At 47.5% G+C, this 23376-nt stretch overlaps 1 protein-coding gene across 8 annotated transcripts in view; it reads right to left on the reverse strand.

Moving 5' to 3' along the window:
* Window positions 1–23376, reverse strand: part of Slc2a9 (solute carrier family 2 member 9) — a 140814-nt gene that overhangs the window by 110099 nt on the left and 7339 nt on the right. For 6 of the 8 annotated variants that reach the window (XM_031341952.1, XM_031341950.1, XM_031341949.1 and 3 more), the window contains exons 1-2: window positions 11170–11437; window positions 8202–8300 (exon numbers count right to left, since the gene is read on the reverse strand). In XM_031341952.1, coding sequence (XP_031197812.1) covers window positions 8202–8300; window positions 11170–11262 — 192 coding nt within the window. In that variant the 5' untranslated portion in view covers window positions 11263–11437. Of the gene's footprint in view, window positions 1–8201; window positions 8301–11169; window positions 11438–14536; window positions 14612–23376 lie in introns of those variants that run through there. The other 2 variants (XM_031341954.1, XM_031341953.1) reach the window with 1 other exon arrangement.

Genomic DNA, 23376 nt, shown 5'->3' on the forward strand with positions numbered 1-23376 from the left:
TGGTGCATCTGAAGTCAGCTACAGTGTACTTATGTATAATAATAAATAAATCTTTAGAGATGAGCGAGTAGGCAGGGCCAACCAGAGCTAGCAGAGTTCCTAAAATTCAATTCCCAACAACCACATGAAAGCTCATAACCATCTGTACAGCTACAGTGTAGTCATAAAATAAATAAATAAATCTTAAAAAACCCAAATAATCAAACAAATACAATTATGAAACAGGCACCCATTTTTCATGCCATGGACTGTTCTAAGCACTGGACTGGAGCATCTCCACCCACGGTCCTCTGAGAGGGCTGGCATTTTTGGTTCTCCTTCAGAGAGAAGTCTGTGTAACGGACTTCAGTCTCCTGGAACTGGAGGTACAGTTGCAAGCTGCCATGTGGGTGCTGGGAATTGAACCCGGGTCCTCTGGAAAAGCAGCCGGAGTTCTTTTTTTTTTTTTTAAGATTTATTTTATTTTATTTTTTTATGTATATGAGTACACTGTAGCTGTACAGATAGCTGTGAGCTATCACGCGTGTGGCTGCTGGGAATTGAACTCAGGACCTCTGCCGGCCCTGCTCACTCCAGCCCCGCCTGCTCGCTCAGGCCCTGCCTGCTCTGGCATAATGCTGTAGCTGTTTTCAGACGCACCAGAAGGGGGCATCAGATCTCGCAGCCTGAGTTCTTAACCCTTGAGCCATCTCTCAGCCGAGACACAGTCTTAACCACTATTTTATTCCAACTCTTCTTACAAATTAATTTTTATTTATTCTTGAAAATTTATTTATTTATACAATGTCTTTTGCTCGTATCCATCCCCTGTTCTGCTCAGTGTCTACCCATTCTATCTCCTTCCGCCTTCCCCTGAGCCCTCACCTCACCACCCTCCCAGCCTCATGTCTTACTTTTCCAACTCTTTTAAAAGTGTTAGGGGTTTGTTTTGTTTTGGTTTGCTTGGTTTCGTTTGCTTTAGGTTTTCGAGACAGGTTTTCTCTGTGTAGCCCTCTGGCTGTCCTAGAACCCACACTGTAGACTATGTTGTCCTTGAACTCAGAGATCTGCCTGCCTCTGCCTCCCAAGTGCAGGGATTAAAGGCATGTACCATTGCCACCTGGCTAAAAACTTAGTTTTAAAGGGTGTTTTTTGTTTGTTTGTTTGTTTGTTTTAATGGGTATGAGTGGTTTGGCCAGCATGTGTGTCTGTGTACCATGCATGTGCAGTGCCTGCAGAGGTACAAAGATGGCATTGGAACTCCTGGGATTAGAGTTACAGATGGTGATGAGCCATCATGTGGGTGCTGAGAACCTAACCGGGTCCTTTGCAACTATAACAAGTGCTCCTAACTGTTGAGTCATCTCTCCAAACCCGCCAACTATTTTTTTTTTTTAATGTGCATATGGGTGCACAGACAGGTAAAATCCAGAGTACAGCCTTAGGTGTCATTTCTTAGCAGCCATATGATTTGTCTGTTTGAGACAAGGTCTATTTTCTGGGTCTAGAATTTGCTGACTTGCTTAGCTAAGCTGTCAGTGAATGCCAGTGTGATAGCTGGCTGCTGAGCAGGAGGCATCTGTGTCCCCGTTTGAAAGACCCACAGAGCTTGCTAGACCTCGCCATGATGGAGTCTGTGTGTTATCTTATGCTGCATCTCAAAGCCATGTAACTCTATTCCTTGCACTTGGGTAGGGTTATAGGAGCACTCGCTACCCAAGGAGTGTAAGTTGAAGTGACTTTGTGAGCATGTACCTTTGTACATGACATTGTGCTCACTACCTGTCCCTGTTAGCTGGCCCAAGATGCAGCAGAGGGGCTCGAAAGCAACTGAGAATAGTGGGGCCACAGGCTTTATGGAGCAGAATCCCACACCACTTGTCTTTGATAGTAACGAGAGTTTTAAAAAAAGAGTGGCTGTGGTGTCGAGCCACTGTAACAGCCACTGTGACACCCATGAGTTTCCAAAGGACAAAGCCCAAGGCATTATTCTCACAGTGATGTGAAGCTTCAAGGGGGCAAGATTTATGGGTGAGCAGGCTCGGACATATAGACCTTTATTTACCTAACGATTACTTGTAATGCTTTGGGGGAAATGGTCAGCTTTCATTTGAAGAAAACATCCTGCAAACCAAGTTGGTTTTCAGGCCACCGTGATAGTCTACACCACCCTCATCCTGCCTCTCATGCTTTACTATTTCACTGGCCCTACATCCAAGAGGTCTACCCTGTTTCTTTTTCTCTGTCTCTATACATCTGTTTCCTTACCTAGGGAATCAGATCTCCATCTGCCTTCTGATGCTAAAGCTCCTATCTCTCATGAGAGCCGATGAAGACAAGTCTACCATGACAACATGAGCAAGAAAATCTGTGACTACAGAGTCCAGCCACATGGCTGAGACCAGGGAAGTGAAAAGGCAGGTAGACCTGGTTCAGGCTGGACCACTATGGACAAAGGAAACACAAGGTGTAAAAGCTGGAGATCATGTATGGGCATAAATGAGCTACACATGGCCTCGTGGGTCTCCAGATCAGGAGAAAGGCTGTAGAGCAACTCAGGGGCTGGCTATGTGGCTTTACCCACATGCTATAAGTGTTCACTTAGTCCTGTAGCTCCTAGAGGGGTTGAGTGTGGATAGACAGCTGTAAGTTATTGTTTGGAGAGTTCACAGTAGTCAGAGCTTGAAGACTCATCCAACGTTTAGAGAGGATAAGAGCAGGGTGGTGCAGGGAGGAAGCTTCTGCATTTGGTACAAGATGGTGAGCTGATAGAACCCCATAAGGAGTGCTAACTAAAGTTTAACTGTAAAGAAATGCCCTAAGAGGCACAGGTAAAGGGACAGGCACCAATGGAGACTTGACCACTTTGAATCCAAGACTTGCTTATACCTTTGAGTCCTTTTTGTGACCTTTGTGACCTTTTTGTGGCCTGATGCAGCAGAAGTTTCATATCTCTGGACAGTGTTCTTGGGGCCAGGGATCATAGCATCTGTTTTGTTCCATTTGCATCTTTGCCACCTATCTGCTGGGTGCCTGAATGAGTTACTTAATCTCTCTGAAAATTAGGTCCTGCAACTAATATCATTGCCCATTTCAAGGATTTACTGGGAAGATTTAAAGGAATAAAATAAAAGGCCCAGTCCTGAGTCCTTAAAGTCCCACAGTAGAATCCAGACAGAGAGGGAGATGGTGGTGAGGAATCAATATCATTATATTTCTATGTCTGCAAAATAAGAGAGACCTACACACATTTGCTTCTGAGGTATGAGAATCTATAAATAATTCACCACTACCTCTCAGCCTAAGGAACCAAGGGCCATGCTTTGGCAATAAATTGAGCTCTACAATTCTCCTCCAAAGGATGGCAGGAAATGCCAGGCAATGGAACACAAATTACCTTGCAGCTTGGTTTGTAATATTAACACTGCTGGATTCATCAAGACCCTGGCATGCATTCATCTGCAGTGACTCTCAGGGGTACTATAAATACACACAGAAATAGAACACTTTGTGGGTGGTCCAGAGGACTTAAGTGTTGGCTAACAGAGCCAGAGGCACTTAGGGGGCTTGCAAAGAGTCAGCACTCACAATGGATAGAGATGCCTCTGACAAGGCTCCTTTGCCATAAGCGTAACAGAAGCCCAGCAGAGCCACTTCATGTCATCTGGCTCCCCACACCAAAGTGGTGTATAGTAGGTCTTCACTATGTCTCAATGGCATCTACTACCAACAGTGTCTCTTCTTCCATGTTTCTCCACCTGTCATCTGCCTGGGTCAGCCTCCTAGCTCTCTAATGATAGTGGCCACTGGCCTTATCCTTCTGAGCAAGGACTCCCTCGAGGCATGATGATACTGTGGTCTTTATTTACTTCTGCCAGTCATCAGCCCTAACAGTTTGATCAAACCAAACCACACCCAGTGGAGACTCAATGCTCCCAATTTAAATAACATAGCAGCTTCTTAGAGATGAATTAGAAGTGACAGCTCTGATTTAGAGATGTGCAATACACTGTGAAAAAAACCCATGATGGAGACTTACCCATGCATGGAAGGATGCTCATTATATAAATAAGACACTGGTGGAGGCAGTGGAGGGACGGGGTACACCGAGGGAGAGAGCGCCACAAGAAATAGCCTATGTGCTGACATGTTGAAAAGCAGGTTTACATGAAGACTTCCCAGGGACCTCTGGGAAGAACCTAGGCTTTGGCTGTTGGGATGATTGAGCAGGCTGTCCCAAGCGACTGTTTGCCCCCCCACACCTTCATTAGCACCATGGGGTTATTACCCTAGCATGGTCTATAGACAAACAAGAGACATGGTCCAGATGAATGGAAGTGATTCATCATGCTGGGGGTTCTGTTATTACATCTCCAGCTCTTTTCCTAAGCCTGTTGTTTTACAATGGCCAAACAAGATGAGGTGAAAGCAAGAAAGAGGGCAGAAAGTGGAGTACTAGGGAGGTGGGTCTTGGGTTTGGGGGTACCCCATTCCATCAGCCTGCCAGCTGTTTCTAGCACAGTGTCTCACAAAAACAAACATCCACAGCTAACTGAGCATCTCTGCTTGCACTCTCCTTTCTCTTGACTGCATCCCTCTTGGTGGCTGTTTGTGGAAGCTCCCACAGAGGTCCTTCTGCCCAGTTCTGCTCTTCTTGGCTCAGTGTAGTATTAGGTCAAAGGGGGCTTTGGCAGGTGTCCTGCTGACAATGTCACTCTACCCAACCCTAGAACAATCCTTCCTGCCCAATGACAAAATACTCATTTCAGCCCCCAGAGAGCTGTGTGTGGAGCTCAGACAGCTTACTGAAGTTGCAATGTCTCCTTCCAACCCTCCCTGGCCTCTCTGATGAGTCCAGGCATGGGGAGGCCACATGAGCCAAGGCTTATCTCCCTCTGCAGCTCTGTTCATCAGACTCTTCTAACAGTACTACAAAACCAGCCCCTGAAGAGCTACATTTTCCTCCTTACAGTCAATGCTTAAACAGTATTAATATAAGGCCATTTGCCATGTGCCAGATCAGCACCTTCAGTCTCATTGCCTGAGAGTCTATGCAATGTTCAGAGACAACTGATTAGCATGTAAATTAGTCTCAGATTCTGCAGCCTACAACAAGGGTATCCAAATGCTTTTGACAGACATCTAGATAGATCGATGGATAGATAATACACAAAGACAGATGATAGAGGTGGTTACTGGAAACAAACAAACAAACAAAAAGACACAGGCCTGGGCAATCACCAAAATTCTGGCAAGAGGGTGAAATCCTGGGAGAGGAACATCACAGAAAGTCTTCAGTCCAAACTGAGTTACAGTGGTGCACGCTTTTAATCCCAGCACTTGGGAGGTAGAGGCAGGCAGATCTCTGAGTTAGAGGCCAGCCTGGTCTACAAAGAGAGTTCCAAAATAACCAGGACTACACAGAAAAATTCTGTCTCAACAAAACTAAACATGACTTCAGTCCATGTTGGACATTACACACTTTTGACCATGAACTAACCGTTCATCCAGCTAGCCTTTTGCCAGAGAATAAGACACCAGGCACCTTCACACTCTCCTCAAATACAGGGATTAGCCAGTGATTTCTGGTTCACTGCTTGTTTTTGTAAAAAAAAAAAAAAAAGTTTTCTTAGTACACAGTCTAACTTGTTCATTTACATATTGTCTTTAGCTGCTTTCTCACCATAAAGGCTGAGTTGAAGACTTGCAAAAAAAGAATTATATGACCTTGCTAATCCACATACATGGACCTTTAAAAAAAAAGTCTGTTGACCCCTGTAACATGTAACATAGGAGAGCAGAAAGGTGGGTCACTAGATAACTGGACCTGGTTCTGAGTCTCATCTGTGAACACAACTGAGGCAGTGCTTGAATTCTTTCACACGGGAGACTCATGCCTGATAGTAACTTGACTGGGAGACAGAGGTCTAGGAAACTTGTCTCTCAACCACCGAAATTACCATGCAAAAAAAATAGAACCAAAGAAGAGAAAGTCCTTTAGAAGCCTTATATTTATCTTTTTATCTGATCAGAACACATTTTCTGTAAATGCTTGCTCTGGGCTGGGTCTTGTTCTAGTTGGTGGCACTGTAGAAACAGTAAGATCAGAGAATCCGTGTCTTCACAGAACTTAAGTTTTAAAACAGGAAGAAAGACCAGAAGCGAGGGTATACTCATTCTCAGGCAGTATCCAATACTCCAAGTACTGCAAGGGGAAATCATTTGAGCGAAGGACTAGAGAGGGTTACAGAGGTGCTGTCGCATATGAGCAGGTCAGGGAAGGTGTCGCCGAGGAAGACACAGTGGAGAAGAAACAGCAGGTAATCAAGAAGAAAACATGAGCTATTTGAAAAAGAGCCACCCAAGGACAGAGTGTAGGTGACACCGAGTCCCAGGCTGTAGCACCCTCAAAGTTTGCTCTAGGGTAGCTATAAGCTTGTAAGATGGCCACTCCTGTGTTACAGACTCTCAGCATCTCCTTCTGTGTTCACCCTGTCCCTCTCTGGCCTTGCCAAGTGTCCCCATGCTTTAAGAACCTGGCACTGGTGGCCAGTGACTGGGTTCCAAAGGTCATGGGTTGGATTCAGACAGACCTGGGTCTGGAGCCTAGCACTGCCTTCTTCAAGCTGATCCTGGGCAAGTTACTGTTTCATTGTGATGGAATGAAGGTAAGTAACATCAACGGATTGAATTCCACCACATTCCCATGTTGAAGTCTTAAACCCCTTTCGTCTCCCCTCCTGAACCTGCTGTATCTCCCTAGTGTAAGGTCATGCTCCTCGACTGCAGATCTGAGCACTATTTCTCTTCCTTTCCGTCTTTTCTGTTTTAAAGTGTTTTCAGTCTGTGGAGTTTCTTGGCTCTGTTTTCTCAGTATTGGGGACTGAACCTAGGGCCTCACCTGTGTTGGGCAAGTAAGGACTCTAACACTGGGCCTCAATCGCAGCCTCTTCTGCTTTCTGCCTCTTCTCCTAACCCACTTCCCCACCCCCCTCGGGGCCTGGTAAGTCACGCCTTCATTATTATCAGCATATTGACATCCCTATATAGCTAGGCAGGCCTTGTGTGTTTTGGTTCCCCTGCCTCCGACCCCGCCTCTGCCTCTGCCTCTGCCTCATTGGAAATGCTTCCAGTCATGTGGCACTCAGCTCAAGAGCAACCTCCTTCAGAATGCCTCCCTGATTCTCTGCCTCCAGCACGGGAATGAGTACTCAGTATACATTTGTTGAATGAATGACAAAACTACTCCTTCCTGTGGTCCATGGGTCAGTAATGTCACACTACTCCGGGTTCAAATCTCACATGGATCTATGTTTCACAAACATTGGGTGAATGCCTTGACGAACCCTCCAGATGAACCAAGAGTCTATATCCAAAGCTGTTTTTACAGAGATGAATTCAGGTAAGTCAGAGTCTCATCTTGAAATGACAGAGTCTAAGACGCAACAGGTAGCTTCAGATATCGGGAAGACACACCCGACGACGTTTCCCAGCAGCCGTTAACATCAGAACCGATTTTTGAAATAACTTGGACAGCTCCTCAAATGTCAGCCTTAACTCAAGTTTTACAACCCAGATCTGCCTGGGCACTGATGCAACCTGCATCCCTGTGGCACCTGTATCCTATTGGAGACCCACCAGCCTTGGCTCCCCTGTATTTGACACAGGAGAATGGCGGTACTCAAAGCAAAGGCCCAAAAGATACCAGAGTCACCAGCCTGGCTTCTATGGGCTTCAGACTGCCCCCAACATGCCTGCCCAGTGTTCCAACCACCTGGCGCTTGGAGCCATTCCCCAGGTTTCCCTAATTTGATAGCCTCTCAGGCCCCACCCTCCACCTGCAAGTCTGGGCTCAGCATCAGCCTCTGCCCCTCTCGTTGCCACCTCCATCCTGCCAGGAGCTGGCAGAAGAAAACCTGGCCTCAGGCAGACTTTCTCCTGCTACCAGCAGAGATCCTGGGATTGATCTCAAGCTGAAACAGGAGCTAGGGGTGGGTCATAACAAATGGCTCTGAGCGTGAATAAAATTTAAACTAAAAAGGACAAATCCATGTGCTCCAAACTCCTAAAATCCTTGCACTGGCATTAAATCTCTCAGGCCCGGCCCGGTCAGTTCTGCGACAACTCTCTGTCTCTCTCTTTCCTCCCCCCACCCCCTGTTTTTGCTGGTCACCCTGCGTGGGCGCAGCGCCCTCTGGCGGGCAGACCGCGCGGACACTCACCGGCGTGGGCGCGTTCACCACGGAGAGATTGTACCCATACAGGAAGGAGGATCCGAAGGCTCCTACGAGAGCGGCCACCACGAGCGAGAAGGACCAGTTCTGGGAAGGGAGAAGAAGCAGGGCGTCAGAGTGGGATGCCCCCTTAGCTGGAAGGCATCCCAGAGGGAAATTCAGGTGGGAAAAGAAGCAGTTGGGGGTGGAGTGAGTGCTGCAAGGCAGAGTTCCCGCCCTGAGGTCCCAGTGTGTAGCTCTCTTCTTGCAAGACAGCCTGAGGGTCTCTTCCCCTCCCCCCTTCCCCTCCACCACCACCACCGCCACCCCCTGTCCTCCCCCCCACCCCCCCGCCACTTAGCAGACCTCTGCTGGATATGGCCTCTGTCTGAACAAACAGGAACAAAAGACAAAACTAAGTGGTTAGCAGCGGCTAGCACTCCTTGAACGCTACACCAGGTACTGTTCCGAATCCCTAGTCAGTCCAGTTCCATCCAGTGTCACAGAGAAGGTGTTCAGAGCTGTCCCTGGTGCTGCCTGAGGAGCAGCCTGGAGCTGAGCTGGTCCCCATTGCAGGACAAGGCTCCCTACCAGCACAGCGGGTCTGAGAAGGCTGATAGCCACACAGAGGCACACTCACGTGCATGTACACACACGCACAGTTCCAGGCCAAAGCACCAGGCCTACAAGCTGATCAGCACACCTAAGAATAAGGGCCTGCAGCTAGAGATGTATGCAGGCAGGGCTTACGCTGGGAATATGAGATCTGCATCCAGGTACTCCTGTCCCAACCTCATCCAATGTGACCACAGCCAGGACCTGGCCATGCTCACGAACACGTGGAACTTAGGTGAAGGAAGGCTGACCAGCTGGCACCTGCTGGGGACTAGAGAGCTGCCACAGGCCTGTGGTCTGATGGAAGGAACCAGGGCTCTTGCAGCCACCACTTAACGTATTTGTGTGCACAGGCATGTATTTTGTAGGTGTTAGGTCCTGCCACCCCTGGGGGTGTACTAAGACAATGTCCAGTTTAGGGACCAAGATCAGGCAGATGTATACTTTAGGAAACTTCAGTGGCTCCTAACAGCAACTCCATGCTCTGCCCTTAGTCTCATCTTGTTAGACTCTAGTGCCATAGAGTAGTGGGTATCTGAGCAGAGACTAGAAGTTTCTGGGGTTCAACTTGTCCGTATGTAAAATGGGCTTTTAATAACAATACTGCTGCTGAAAAAGCAGTGGACTGCTAGACACAGCCAGTTCAAAAAGAAAGAAAGAGAGAACGGAAGAGAGGAAGGAAGGAAGGAAGGAAGGAAGGAAGGAAGGAAGGAAGAAAGAAAGAAAGAAAAGAAGGAAGGAAGAAAGAGGGGCTGGAGAGATGGCTCAGTGGGTAAGAACCCCAACTGTTCTTCCAAAGGTCCTGAGTTCAAATCCCGGCAACCACATGGTGGCTCACAATCATCCGTAATGAGATCTGATGCCCTCTTCTGGTGTGTCTGAAGACAGCTACAGTGTATTTATTTATAATAATAAATAAATCTTGGACTGGAGCAAGCAGGGACTGAGTGAGCAGGGTCTACCAGAACGAGCAGGGTCGACTGGAACGAGCAGAGGTATTAAAAGTCAATTCCCAACAACCATATGAAGGCTCACAACTATCTGTACAGCTACAGTGTATACTCATATGCATAAAATAAATAAATAAATATTTCAGAAAGAAAGAAAGGAAGGAAGGAAGGAAGGAAGGAAGAAAGAAAGAAAGAAAGAAAGAAAGAAAGAAAGGAAGGAAGGAAGGAAGAAAGAGAAAAAGAGATCCTCTCTTACTTCTCTTTACTTCCCTCTGGTTCAGCCTCTGCCAAAATAGACAAGCTTAGCTCTCCGCACCCTGCCCACCCAAAATCTTAGAGGCTCTCTCATTACCTGAGACCCGTTGCCAAAGCCCCTACCTATGAAAAGCCTCCTGAAAGCCACCCATGTGCCTCCCCTTGCCCCCTGCCCCCCACCTCACCCTGCCATCTCTCATCTTTATCTCTGATTCAACTTTGCATCCTAACACTGCAGCTTCCACAGCGTAACCTTGGAGCAGTAACATGGCCACTCCTTGACTAGCTTCCTCATCTTTAAGATGAGGGTGATAATAGAATCCACAGCATGAGGAGGGATTTGCACAAGAAGAAGAGGGCCTGGCACTACACATGTCCTGTGTCAGATTCCAGGGTGTGGGACACAGCCTGAGGGCTGGGGCTATGCTGCTTGTCTCCTGTGTCTGGCGCCAGGCCTGCTGCTGAGGCAGCCCTGGGTAGTTGCTGGTGGTATGGTGGAACTGCCTGGCACCAGCTATATTAAGCCTCTTTTCTAGACCCTGCTGCCTCCCCCTGGCTCTCAACTCTTATCTTCTTAAAGGTGAAGTACTCCCATCAAGTCTGGAAGGGTCGTGCTAGGCAAGGGAGAATGGCATGTGGAAGCTATCTCCTGCCTCAGCCCTCTTCTTCACAGAGAAGCAGGGGTTCCCTGCTTCTCTGTGGCCTGTTGGTTCACTATTCTTCTGTAGCCTGACCCCCCACTTCCCTCTCTTTCTCTCTCTCTCTCTCTCTCTCTCTCTCTCTCTCTCTCTCTCTCTCTCTCTCTCTTTACACACACACACACACACACACACACACACACACTTCTCCCCACTGATCCCAGGGAAGAAGAATCTATGACCAAGAGTATCATTGTTCGCCTGCCCCAGGAAAGAAAAGACAGCCAGCCCCGAGCAAACACAAGACAGCTGTTCACCAGAACCTCATTCTCAGCGCCCTGACGGGATGCCCAGGGTGGTAGAGAGTGAAGGCTAACAAGACAGAGTACAGGATTCCAACTCCAGCGTTCCTGCTCCCAGGTGTTATGCTCCACAGCTGCCAGACAGGGGCTGAGCTCCGTCCCCTAGCAGCCACCCAGGCCTGCACTCTCCACAGGACAGAAGCAGTTCTGTGTTTACCTTTGTCTTCCTCTGCTGGTGACCCACAGATAGCTCCCCAGGGCCACTGGTGTCAGGTATCAAGGAAGCTAAAGCAAGCTCCCTGGAATCCATGTTTCTTTCTTCCTGGCTCCAGGACCCTGGACTTGCCAGGGCATCTCTGCAGTGAGGAGGCAGAGTCCACAGGAAGGAGGGCAGAGCAGGAAACGTGGCTATGTGATCATGCCTGAACAGGAAGCGAGCACAACATTGCTCCCCTGCTCCCAGGCAACTGAGACAGCTGGTCTCCCCGGAGTTACACCCAAGTCATGGTATTTTTTGGTTTCGTTTTGTTTTGTTTGGCTCCCCCACTCCTCATGATTCTCTCTAACAAGGCCATAGCTCTGGATGGGGCAGTCGGCAAACCCCAGAGAAACCTCCTAAGAATTAAGGCCAAAGGGCATTGGCTTTCTCCTTAGAAGTTGGGTGCGTTCCAGCACTGACTCCTCCTCTTAACTGTGTCCACGGGTGAGTCTTGACAGTGCTCTGAGTTTACATTCTGCCGGGGCAAAATGAAATATTGATCTTTCTCTAATTGTTCTGCAAAATCAGTTCTGCTGCTCAAAGAGCAAATGGACAGAGCAGCGTGCATCGATGTCTGTGGGTCCTTTCTGTAGGTCCTTACTGGCTCAATAAAAGCATAAAGAGACAACGACATTTTTATGCACCAGGACAGCCTGAGAATCAATTTACTCTGTGGCCAGTTTGCTCCAGTGTCAGTCAGAGAAGTATCTTTATGGTCAGGACAGGCTGCATAAACTATGTGTTCTGAGAGGCTGGGAGGGGACAGAAGCGGGCTTGGTCAATGAAGAATGCGTAGGAGGTGAGGGGCAGGGTTCAAGTCCCCACACAAGACTCTGAGAAGCTGTGTCTGGAAAGGACACATGGAGATAAAGAATATGAGAGGGGAAACTGCTTGGGGACATGATTGTCACATGCACCTGAAGGCATCCAGCCCCAGATAAGACAATGCTGTCCAGGATAACGCAAGGAGACACTGCTGACCAGGAAAATCAGGAACCACACCAGGCCAGAAAGAATAGCCTCAGTTCTCAGCCAGGAATTCACAGAGCCCAGCTAATTGCTCAACCTGATATTCCTCAGCGAGGGACACCTCCTGCAGGTACAGATAGCTGATGCTGGTGACAGGAAAAAACGCCTACATGGCTGGGACCTAAGGTGCAGGAGGGGGTCAGCAGAAGAGAGCAGGGATAGCCATACTCCGTCACACTGACTTCACAGTCATGGTCTCCTTTCTTCCTCACCCACTACCCAGCTTCCCTCTGTCCTGTTTTCTACTGCAACAACAGGTCTCATTAGCTATTAAAACCTTGCTGAGATTGCATCAGGTGACCCCTATCCAATTTAAACCTTCCCCGGTTCTCCCTGTACAAGCTCAAGGGCACCAGCATACAGGCGGTCAACATGCACGTGCAAGAACAGCTGGGAGGGTGCCAAGGTCCCGTGTCACCCCGATGGCTGTCTTGGGGAACTAACTGGCTTTCTACCCCACCCTTATCGGAGGACAGGATCCCTGAAGATCAGACATCCCTCTTCAGACAGACTATCTCAAATCGAATCTTAGAGGGCTGCCAGGGTAACTGAGTGATTGTATTCCTCTCCCTCTCCCTCTCCCTCTCCCTCTCTCTGTCCCTCTCTCTGTCCCTCTCCCTGTCCCTCTCTGTCTCTCTCTCTCTCTGTCTCTCTTTCTGTCTCTCTCTGTCTCTCTGTCTCTCTCTTTCTCTCTCTCTCTCACACACACACACACGTGCATTTATGAGCATACACACACAATGATAGTTGAGCATTACTAGGGTTAAAAACAGAAAAGAGCCATAGGAGGAAGAGATCGGGTTCAAATTTCTTGAAACCCCCCTTCTATTCTGGAAAAACACATGGATATTCCTTGACTTGCTAGTTTCTTCACTTCTATTCTTTGCCAAGAACAGTTTGACCAAGAGAACTGAGTGGGGGAATAGGTGTCCATGTAGAGGTCACGGCGGGGTTACTTTGGCTGTAAGCTAAGCAGGGAGGGGATCTTCTCAAGCTGCTAAGTGTTAGGTTTGAGCCAAGCAGACTTGGTGTTCCCACCATTTTACAGACACTAGCAGGCATCCCACAGCGGGGTACAGGGACAGGTCTGTGCTAAGCTCCCTGGAGCCTTCAGACTTCAGGTTATGGTAAATCCCAGATGTGGGGTCCCTTGCTATCTCTCTGGCTCCTGAAGCAGGTCTCTTAGTTTATTCTGAAGCTGCTTCCTGATGCTACAAAGAGGCAAACAGCCTGAATACAATTGTAAGGCAACCTCCCTAGGTGGTCAAACTCCAGGGAAATGACAGGAACTAAGGAACAGAGAGACCTCAGCTATTAAAGGGCTAAGGCACCTCCGTCTCCCAGTGAAAGCACCTGAGGTGGCTTTTCTCTACAGAGACATCCCCTATCTGCTAGATTTCTCATTTGCCCACAGTGTAAGATGATCCCCAATGCCTCCCCTTCCCAATTGCTTTAAAGCAGTCTCTCATATCTTCCCCAGTGGCCCGACATTTCCCCTGTTCCTTCTCTCTTCTTCTGAACCCCTGCCATGTCCTCTCTGGCATTAAATAAATCCTATTGCCTGAAGGAATGATCTCTGTCAGTGTCCTCTATCCTATTGGGGAGACCTTCTACTAAAAACTTCCTGGAGGCAGAAACAGGTAGAGCAGGGATGGATTTCACTTCATGCCTATTGAAACTTCGAGTGCATGTGTGCGTGCGTTCGTGTGTACATGCACGCGTATATGTGGGGTGGGGCATACACATAGTGTGGAGTCCAAAGGTTGACGTCAGATGGCTTCCCCTCATTTTCACCTTATTTTTTGAGACAGGTTCTCTCACAGAATGTGGAGCTCCCCAATTCCTCTAAGCTGGATGGTGTGTGGGTTCCAGGAATCCAGCAGTTCCTACCCTCTGCCTCAGCACTAGAGTTTCAGATGTGCACCTCCCACTGCTTCTGACATTTACTCAGGTTCTATGCAGCAAATAGTCTGCCAACTGAGCCATCACCCCAGCTCCTCAATGTATCTTTAATTTAAGGACAGCTACCACATTCCTGTCATCATCAGTGTTCCCTACTTGTCCTTTGGAAGTCCAGGCTACAGCATAGAGAGACTCTGATGACCATCTCCCTGCAGAACCCTGCAGAACCCATGTCAGACCTATGCATAGTCCACAGTTTCCCTCACTGCTCTCCCCTCAGCCCCCTGCTCTCTGCTGTTGTCATGCCAGCATGACCCCCTGGAGGAGGGAGCATGAATATTCTGGTTACCCGAAGGCACAGGAAAAGGGGAAACAAGGGAGTAGGACTGGCTACCTTTCTCCTCACTTGCTGGCTTTCTTTGTTTTCTGCTGGGCCCTTCTGCTTCATGGTCTTGGACTTCTGTTATTCCTAAGAGCAAAAGAAAGGATATCATTAGCCACCTACTGTCATCGATGAGTAAATTAGTGGAGCTGGCAGTACCAGAGGTTACTCCAGCTATTTAGGAGACTGAGATCACAAGTTCTAGGCCCTACTGGTCTGCACAGTGAGTCTGGCTTGGTGAGAACTTGTCTCAAAATAAAACTTTTTTTAAAGGGGCTGGAGATGTAACTTAGTGCTAGAACACTTGCCTAGCATGTATGAAGTCCCGGGTTCAAGCCACAGTACCCCATGTACAAAAAAGACGAAGTTATAGGAGGTATGCCAAAAGATGCTCTCAGGCAAGGACACCAGGATGAGATGTTGCAGTATCCTCACTTGACCCCAGATCCCTGGGGAGAGCTGGTCTCCTCTGGCACATCTCCATGTAGGAAACATGAGACAGGGCAATGGCTCTGTTTCCCACACCTGCCCCCTAGCTTGCAGAATGCAGGCTGTTCCCTGCAGCAGCCTCACTCAAAAGGTCATGCCCACAAAGACACATGCTGGAAACATCAGACTGCCTCCAGAGGGAAAATGAAGCCAAGTGGAAGTTGAGACAAAATGTTAGATCTCACCTGTCAAGTTAGCATCACCAAAGAAAAACCAAAAACCAAAAACCAAACCAAACCAAACCAAAACAAAACAAAAACAAACGGTAACCCAAATCCCCTGGTGACAGAAGTGGTGAGCCTTGCCAGCTTTCTAGAGTTTTGAAATGTTTTAAAGCTTCAGACCAATTTGTATGCTTTAGCTAAACTTGTGCCGGCATTTGTAAAATTGTATCCAGGGACAAGAAAAAAACTGAGCACAAAGGTTTCAACCCAAAGCTATTCATTGCAACATTTTCCATGTTAGGAAATGGTATTTGCAATGGTGACTGTGTGGTGCATTCTGGGGTCTTGGCCTTGGTTAGCTTCATTTTCATTGCCAGTTAAAGAAGCAGGAGAAATTTCATACAAGGCAAACAGTGTCTGCCCATGAAGAAAGACTTTTATTAGGGGCAAGAAAACACACACACACACAGAGAGATAGCTGCACACAGAGAGAGAGGAGGAGGAGGGGGAAAGGAAGGATGGAGGGAGAGAAAAAGAGAGAAAGAGAGAGAGGGGAGAGAGAGAGCAGAAGGCACTCAAAAAGTCCCTCTGTGAATCAGAGGGTAGATTCAGGAAGCCAAGACCCATTCTCTCCTTGAATGTTAGGGCTTTAAGGATCTTCAAGTGGTCTTTCTCCCCTAACTCAGGGTTGGTCAGTTTGAACAAAGAAAAGGAGGTTGATAGGCCCATTCTTTTGAGTAGGCACGTTCTGAGCCTGCCTTGAAACCATCAGGTCAGTACACAGGCGAGGATCCCTGCTGGCCAGAGAAAAAATCCACCAGGCCTTAAGGCAGCAGTTCTCAACCTGTGGGTCGTGAACCCCTTGTGGGGAGCCAGGGGGAACAACACTTTCACAGGAGTCACCTAAGACCATTGGAAAATACAAATATTTACATTACAGGTGAGAATAGTAGCAAAATTGCAATTATGAAGTAGCAATTAAAATAATTTTATGGTTGGGGGTCACCATAACATGAGGAACTGTGTTAAAGGGTCACAGATTTAGGAAGGTTGAGAAGTGCTGCCTTAAGAGTTTTATTTCTGGTCGGGAGTATGAGGAAGAAATAGGAAAAATGCCATGTTTTAAAAACTGCTTGTGGTCCCTTTTTCTATCTGTCTGTCTACTGGGGATCTGTCTAACTGCTAGTCCTAGAACAAGAAAAGTTTATATATGTTACAGTTCATCCATAGTAGGAAGTGTGTGTGTGTGTGTGTGGTGTGTTGTATGTGTGTGGTGTGTTTTCTCTGTGTGTATTACAAATACTTGGTATATAATGTGTCATGCATGTTGTCTGTGCATATGTGTGGACGTGTCTGTGCACACACATGTAATCTGAGGCTAGAGGTCCATGTCAGGTATTATCCTCAATCACTCTCCACCTTATTTTCTGAGACCAGCTCTCTCACGGAGTCTGAAGCTCACAGATTTGACTGGTCTCGCTGTCCAACGAGTTCTGGGGATGCCTCTGTCTCTGCCTCCCCTATGCTCAGGTTATGGATGTTACTGCAATGCCCCGCTTTTTACTTGGGTCCTGGGGTTCCCAACTCGGGTCTTCATGCTTGCACACCAAGCACTCAACTGACTGAGCATCTTCCCAACCCATAGAACATCTAATAGTCCTTTAAAAATGTTATCTCGGGGTGGAGCAATGGCTCACTGGCTTGCTCTTGCAAAGACCCATGTTCAGTTCCTAGCATTCACATAGGCAGCTCACAACTGCTTTTATCTACAGCTCTAAAACATCCAACACTCTCTTCTGGCCTCTGTAAGGGACCCTGCACTCACAGACACAAACTCATATGCATAATTTAAAATAAAATCTTATTTAAAAGCCTGTTGTCTAAGAACATATGGCAGGAAGAAATACTCAGAGCAAATTTATATTTGACGAGTGAGGAAAAATATAAAGGTGAATATGTATTATTTGACATTAAAAACAGATGTACTGGTAATTAAGACTTTATATGTTAAAGCTTTGTGTGTATATAGACTAGGTCTGTGTCCTCTTACTCAAATCCAAAGGCAGGATTTGTGTGTGGAGCACTCAGAAAACACTAAGTGCCAGTATCCTAGTTATGAGGGATATGGTCCTGAGCCAAGCCACCTTCTCTCAAGCAGCCATCACAGAGCTGGCATTTGGGAAGAGGCTTCAGACTGCTCACAGGTGCACAGGAGGCAAGCGGCTGGCCAGGCATCAGGTGGAGACAGTGGAGGCCGGGCTGATACAGGACTGCAGGTATGGGTGGGGAGTGGAGATGGGGCAGGGAGGATGAGCAGGGATAGGTATGTTTCCATGCATGAACAGATGGGTCAGAAGCAGCAAAGCTGTAGTCTCCCTAACTCATGATACTATGCAATTTTAATCTTTTGTTTTGTTTTGTTTTTTTCTTCACTGAGAAGAAAAAAAAACTGTTAGCCTAATGTCTTAGTCAGGGTTTCTATTCCTGTACAAACATCATGACTAAGAAGCAAGTTGGGGAGGAAAGGGTTTATTCAGCTTACTTCCACATACCCTTGATCACCAGAGGAATTCAAGACTGGAACTCAAGCAGGTCAGGAAGCAGGAGCTGACGAAGAGGCCATGGAGGGATGTTCCTTACTGGCTTGCTTCCCCTGGCCTGCTCTCTTATAGAACCCAAGACTTCCAGCCCAGGGATGGCACCACCCACAAGAGGCCCTCCCCCCTTGATCACTAATTGAGAAAATGCCCCACAGCTGGATCTCATGGAGGCACTTCCCCAACTGAAACTCCCTTCTCTGTGATAACTCTAGCCTGTGTCAAGTTGACACACAAAACCAGCCAGTACACCTAATGACACTTTAGTTGCTTTAATTTTGTAATGAAGTACATATTTGTATTTCACAGGTCACAGTCCTGAAGCCAGAATGGATTCTGGAAGTTCTGATTCCAATGGCTTGTTCTTCCCCACTGAGCACAGGTCTTTCAAACCCTGGCTCTTGCTTAGTCACACAGAGACCAGCCCTCAGCCCCCAGGCTCTCGTGCTGCACACCTTTCTGGCTGGTCAGGCCTTGTGCAGGAGTGGACAGAGAGGAATAGGCCAGATGCCTGGCTAAGCTTTGGTGTCTGATTCTTTACTCCAGCTACACAAGATTCGAAAGTGTCTGATCTGGGGCCGGGGAGGAGTTGGGAGGTGGTGGAGTGGAGGAGGAGTTCCACTTAGAAGCCACAGGTGGAAGGGTGTGCCATCAAAGGATGGACCACAGTAAAACCTTGGCAAGGGTTGCAGATTTGGAAGTGGGAAGATGGGCGACTGCTGTGAATGGCTTTCATGTTCTGAGACCACCTGGACCTCTCCATGCTGTCCTGCACGGTCTGCCTCCCAACCCACTCTGTCTGCATTCCATACCCAGTGACGTCAACATGAAGCATGAAGCCAACCAAAGGGAAGGCAGGAACCCGCACGGGTGTGTGTCTCGAAGCAGTCCCAGAGCAGCTTTACATTCAACATCAGTGAGTTCACAATGTCCACCATGGGCTTAAATTTGGAAATAGATTAGAGAAAATGTGACCTTAGTTGTGGTCAGAGTGTAGCTCTGCACACACTAGAGTCATCTAGAGGTCAAGGTCAGAGTGTGCAGGCAGCAGTCACGGGCGTGGAGGAAAGGGTGAGGACAGAGGTGGGTGAGATCAGAGAAAGTGCTGAGCCCGTGTGACAGGTCCAGGAGAAAGGACCATGGACCCGTGAGGGTGGACAGATACTCAGCAAGTCCGAAACCCTGAGGCTTTTGTGCTATGAGGGACCAAGTAAGTGTTAGAATGGGATGAGGAATATATGCACTCTTTCTAGGAAAGATGCTATAAGCAGCCATACTTCTGGCCCTTTCTCAGGTAGGTCTAACCTTTGGTCCATGTACCCTAGGATAGCTATGAGTGTAGCCCAACACAAAACTGGAAACATACTTAAAATGTGATTTTTTTCTTTTTGTTTGTTTTGGGTTTTTTGTTTTTTGGGAGGGTTGTTTTGTTTTTTTGTTTTGTTTTGTTTTGTGAAGTCATGTTATTCTCGAGCATTAACTCTAGATGACAAATCTATGCTGTAGTGTCCTAGTTTGGGCATCTGTGCAGGATGGCTGTGAGGGAGGAGTTGGGCTTCTTCCTCATTCACAGATGATTGGGATTGTCTCCTACTCCTCTTCAGCAAGGAACAGGAAGAAAACTGCTAAGTCAGCAAAATCCACAGCCCATGGAGAATGCAGCTGTAAGAGCTCCAGACTAGAGAGGCCTCACTCTCCAGAACCCACTACAGAGCCAAGGACATCTTTCCTTAGACCCAGTGTGTCCCAGGCCACATCTGAGAGCTTATGCTGCAGGCAGCATGGACTCTGGAACCTGGGGTTCTCACCTCATTCTCTAACTGACACAGCTGGGTGATTAGCAGAGAATGGCTTGGCTCCACGGTGCCTCCATGGTCAAATGGAAAGGGCAACAAGGCCAACCTCCTGGGGCTGCTCTGGGGATCAGTTGAGCTCCTCACGGGATGTACTTAGTCCACAGCAAAGGTCGTGGAGCTAGAGTGATGGGGTGATACCCCACTGGGAAATCAAGCCTCTGCGGGCAGATATGGTGTTCCCTGTTTATGCAGGCTGTGTGGAATAGCTGATATCTTAGAGCCAGTTAAGGTGACTCACCATGTAAGTAAGTCCACTTGGTATTGATCTAGAGAACTCTGCATGCCCTCAGAACAACTATGGAAGACTTAAATAGAATAAGGAACAAGTAAAATCTATAAGATAAACACAATCTGTTTGGGAGACAATTCTAAAGTACCAGATCTCTGCCCCTCAGCCTGCGGTGACCAAACTGTCACTCAGGATGAAGCTATGCTAAGGAGAACCCAAGAGGAGAAAGGTTAGCTCCCACAGAAGAATGCTTGTCTCCAGTGGGGAATGGCCCAGTCCCTTAAATGCCAGCAGCCACTATGGCAGCCCATGCTTCTCTCCACAGACTTCCTCAAAATCCAACAGCTATGGGTTTAATAGTGCAATGGAGTGAAACACCAGGACTCCTGCTCTGCAGTGCCACTGACCACTTCCTAGGCTGGTCCACTGTTAAATGTTTAGAAAAACACCAGCACTGTCCTGCTGCCGCTGCTACCCACGACTGCTAATGAAATCCTGCAGCCAATGCAGGGTTGGCTCCTGTTAGAAAGAAAATAACTGCAACTCAAAAAAGTGGTCTCTCCCACACAGCTTGTCCCAAAGGCTGGCTCTGAGTCCCAGAGAGCTGAAGTAAGATCCTCATCGGAGCCTGCACTGACTCCAAGACCAAATGTAAAAATAAAAGGTGCTTCCAGCAGTGCCAGGCCACAGAGACCAGCAGAAAGGGATGTGGACTTCTCTCCCTCACCTGGCCAGGCAACCTAGAGGCCACCCTTCCTGGAAGTGCCTGTGTCACTGCCTTGCACACCATCCATTTGGGTATGTGGCTCTGCTGAGCTGAGTAGAGACAAGTGTCGGCTCTAACACTTGCAGCTCGAACAGAAAATCCTACCACAGTGAGATGGCCAAGTAGACACAGGAGCTTGCCACTAAGCCTGATAACCCGATTCCAATCCCCCAAACCTACATGGTGGAAGGAAGGAGAGAACCAAAAACCAAGTTGTGAAAGTTGTCCTCTGACCTCCACATGCATACCCACAAACACACACATAATGTAAAGAGAGTAAAACACGATTATCAGAGCTTGGCTGTGGCTTTATTCCTGGTATTCAATGCTCCCTTTAGCTTAGTTTCTGCCTTTACATGACGCTAACATGAATTCTAAAACAAATATCTGGAAAAACTGAATGTAGAACATAGGAGACTTTGAGAACAAGAGGGAGAAAATAAGACAGAGGGGGTATGAAGGTTTGGAGAGGACAATTAAGAGGAGGGAGGAGAGACACAGGAGGGAGGGACATAGGAATGTCTACAGCCATACCTACCCTCAACGCTTTTTCTATAGAAAGCTTGCCAGACATCACACTGAATACTTTATCTGCATAGTCTCACTCACTCTTTACCAAACCCCTGCAAAGCTGGTTCTCAAATCCTTCCTTTGTCAAATCCTTGCCCCTGATTGCTCTGGAAATTCCCATCAATGGCACAATCTTCCCAAAGCTGCCCAAAGTCAGCATGCCCAAAGTTGGTAACTCACCTGTGCCCTGAGCCTCCTCGCCCACTCTAGTCTGAAGAACAAACGGACTATGCCTCGTAAATAGATCAGCTCCCAATACGATCAGATAGAAACCTGGGAGCTTATGAAATAAAACAGCATTAATGATTAAGCTGCATCCAGCTGTTATTGTAAACATTTTGGATGCCCATCATGATAAGCAATCAATGATTAACGGCCGAGGATGGGAGAGTGGCAAGCTGAACTGACTGAAAACACGCCCAGGAGTGTGGCAGCATGTGCTGGGGTGGAAATTCCAGGGCAGAGGAGTCCAGGAAAAGCCATACCCAGACAAACCAATGACCTTGGCAACCCCTCCCTGTGTGCCTTATCCAATCCTCTTGATAGACAGATGCCACCATGGGAGAGATGCTCACCCCCTGGCCATGGATGAGTCACAGCATGCTCACATAGGACATGTAGGTGTCAATCCTGGGGCCCACATGGGCAGTGATGGGCAAACGCTTGCTGCTCAGACCCCTAGCAGAGGAAACTCAGCTGTGCCACCTGGGCAACACTACTACATCTGTGGTTATTGTTGTTTTATGAATACTTGCTGCCATGGATTCCTAGCTGAGAAGTGACCCATACAGACCAATTCTTCTCTCGTCAGCACCTGGAGATACCGGGCCTGGTGGAGAGACATGGAAGAAGAGGGCATCTGGATAGATGCTGGTCACCCTGAGTAATTCTTCTTTATTGTGAATTTTGTTCTTGTGTCATTGGTAATTTCAAAGGCTCAGGTATTACACTGTGCTAGTCTGCTTTCTGTTGCTCTGATAAACGCCATGGCCAAAAGCAACTTGGGAGAGAAAGCATTTATCTGACATCCAGGTCACAATTCAATCATGAAGGGATGTCAGAACAGGAAAGCAGACACCACAGAGAGACACTGGCTACTGCCTTGCTTCCTGACTCGCATTCAGATACATTTCTCATCTGTGCATTTAATGATCTGCATTTAGCGAGCACCTACGGTATGATGCAAAGCCTCAGTAAGTGGTACATGGTGGCTCCGTCTGCGACCTACAGTTGTGGTTGAGAGTTAGACCACTCAACTGAGGTTCCAGGCTTTCAGGTTAAAGTTAGGGTGCCAAGCAAGATCCTCTACTCTCCCTGCTTCCTCCACGGATGCTCGTTCATGATGCACCGTGGGAAACCCATCAGCAGGCAGGTAGGCAGAAGCAGATGGATGACTGGCCAGGGCTCAGACATGAGCGACCTCGATGGCTAGTTTTATGTTAACTTAACACAGATTATAGTCATCTGAGAGGAAGAAACCTTGGCTGAGAAAATGTCTCCATAAGATCCAGCTGAGGGAAGCCTATAGAGCCTTTTTTTTTTATTAGTTATTGGTATGGGAGGGCCCAGCCCATTGTTGGTGGTGCCATCCCTGGGCTGGGGAAAGCAGGCTGAGCAAGCCATGAGGAGAAACCACTATGCAGCACTCTTCTATGGCCCCTTGCCTCCAGATTCCTGCTCTGTTTGAGTTCCTGCCCTGACTTCCTTCAGTGATAGGCTAGGATGTGGAAGTATAAGCTAAATAAACCCTCTCATCTGTAACTTGCCTTTGGCCATAGTATTTCACCACAGTTCTAGTAACCCCAATTAGGACAGTGACCCTCCCAGAGACAGATGTCCTATATCCAACAGTCCCTCAGGTTTGAGGCAATCAACCACTTTTCTTATTCCTGGGACTTTCTAGAATCTTCCTTTTCCTAAGTTCTATGCACCCATGTTTCCTTCTGCCTCTTTCTCTATCAGATTTCTTTTTTTTCTTTTTAAGTTTTATTGCATTATAATGAGAAAAGTTACATGATTTCAATTTATCTGAATTTGTTAACATTTAAAAACTTATTTTAAGTAAATAGAATTAAATCACATTCTTGTTTTCCTTTTGTACCCCAACTCCTCTCAGAGATCCCCCTTCAATACCTACAATATCTTTTTTGTCATATTCCTTAAAATTTATAAAATATTATA

This window comes from Mastomys coucha, unplaced genomic scaffold (assembly GCF_008632895.1).
Source record: "Mastomys coucha isolate ucsf_1 unplaced genomic scaffold, UCSF_Mcou_1 pScaffold22, whole genome shotgun sequence".
NCBI classification, from domain to species: domain Eukaryota; kingdom Metazoa; phylum Chordata; class Mammalia; order Rodentia; family Muridae; genus Mastomys; species Mastomys coucha.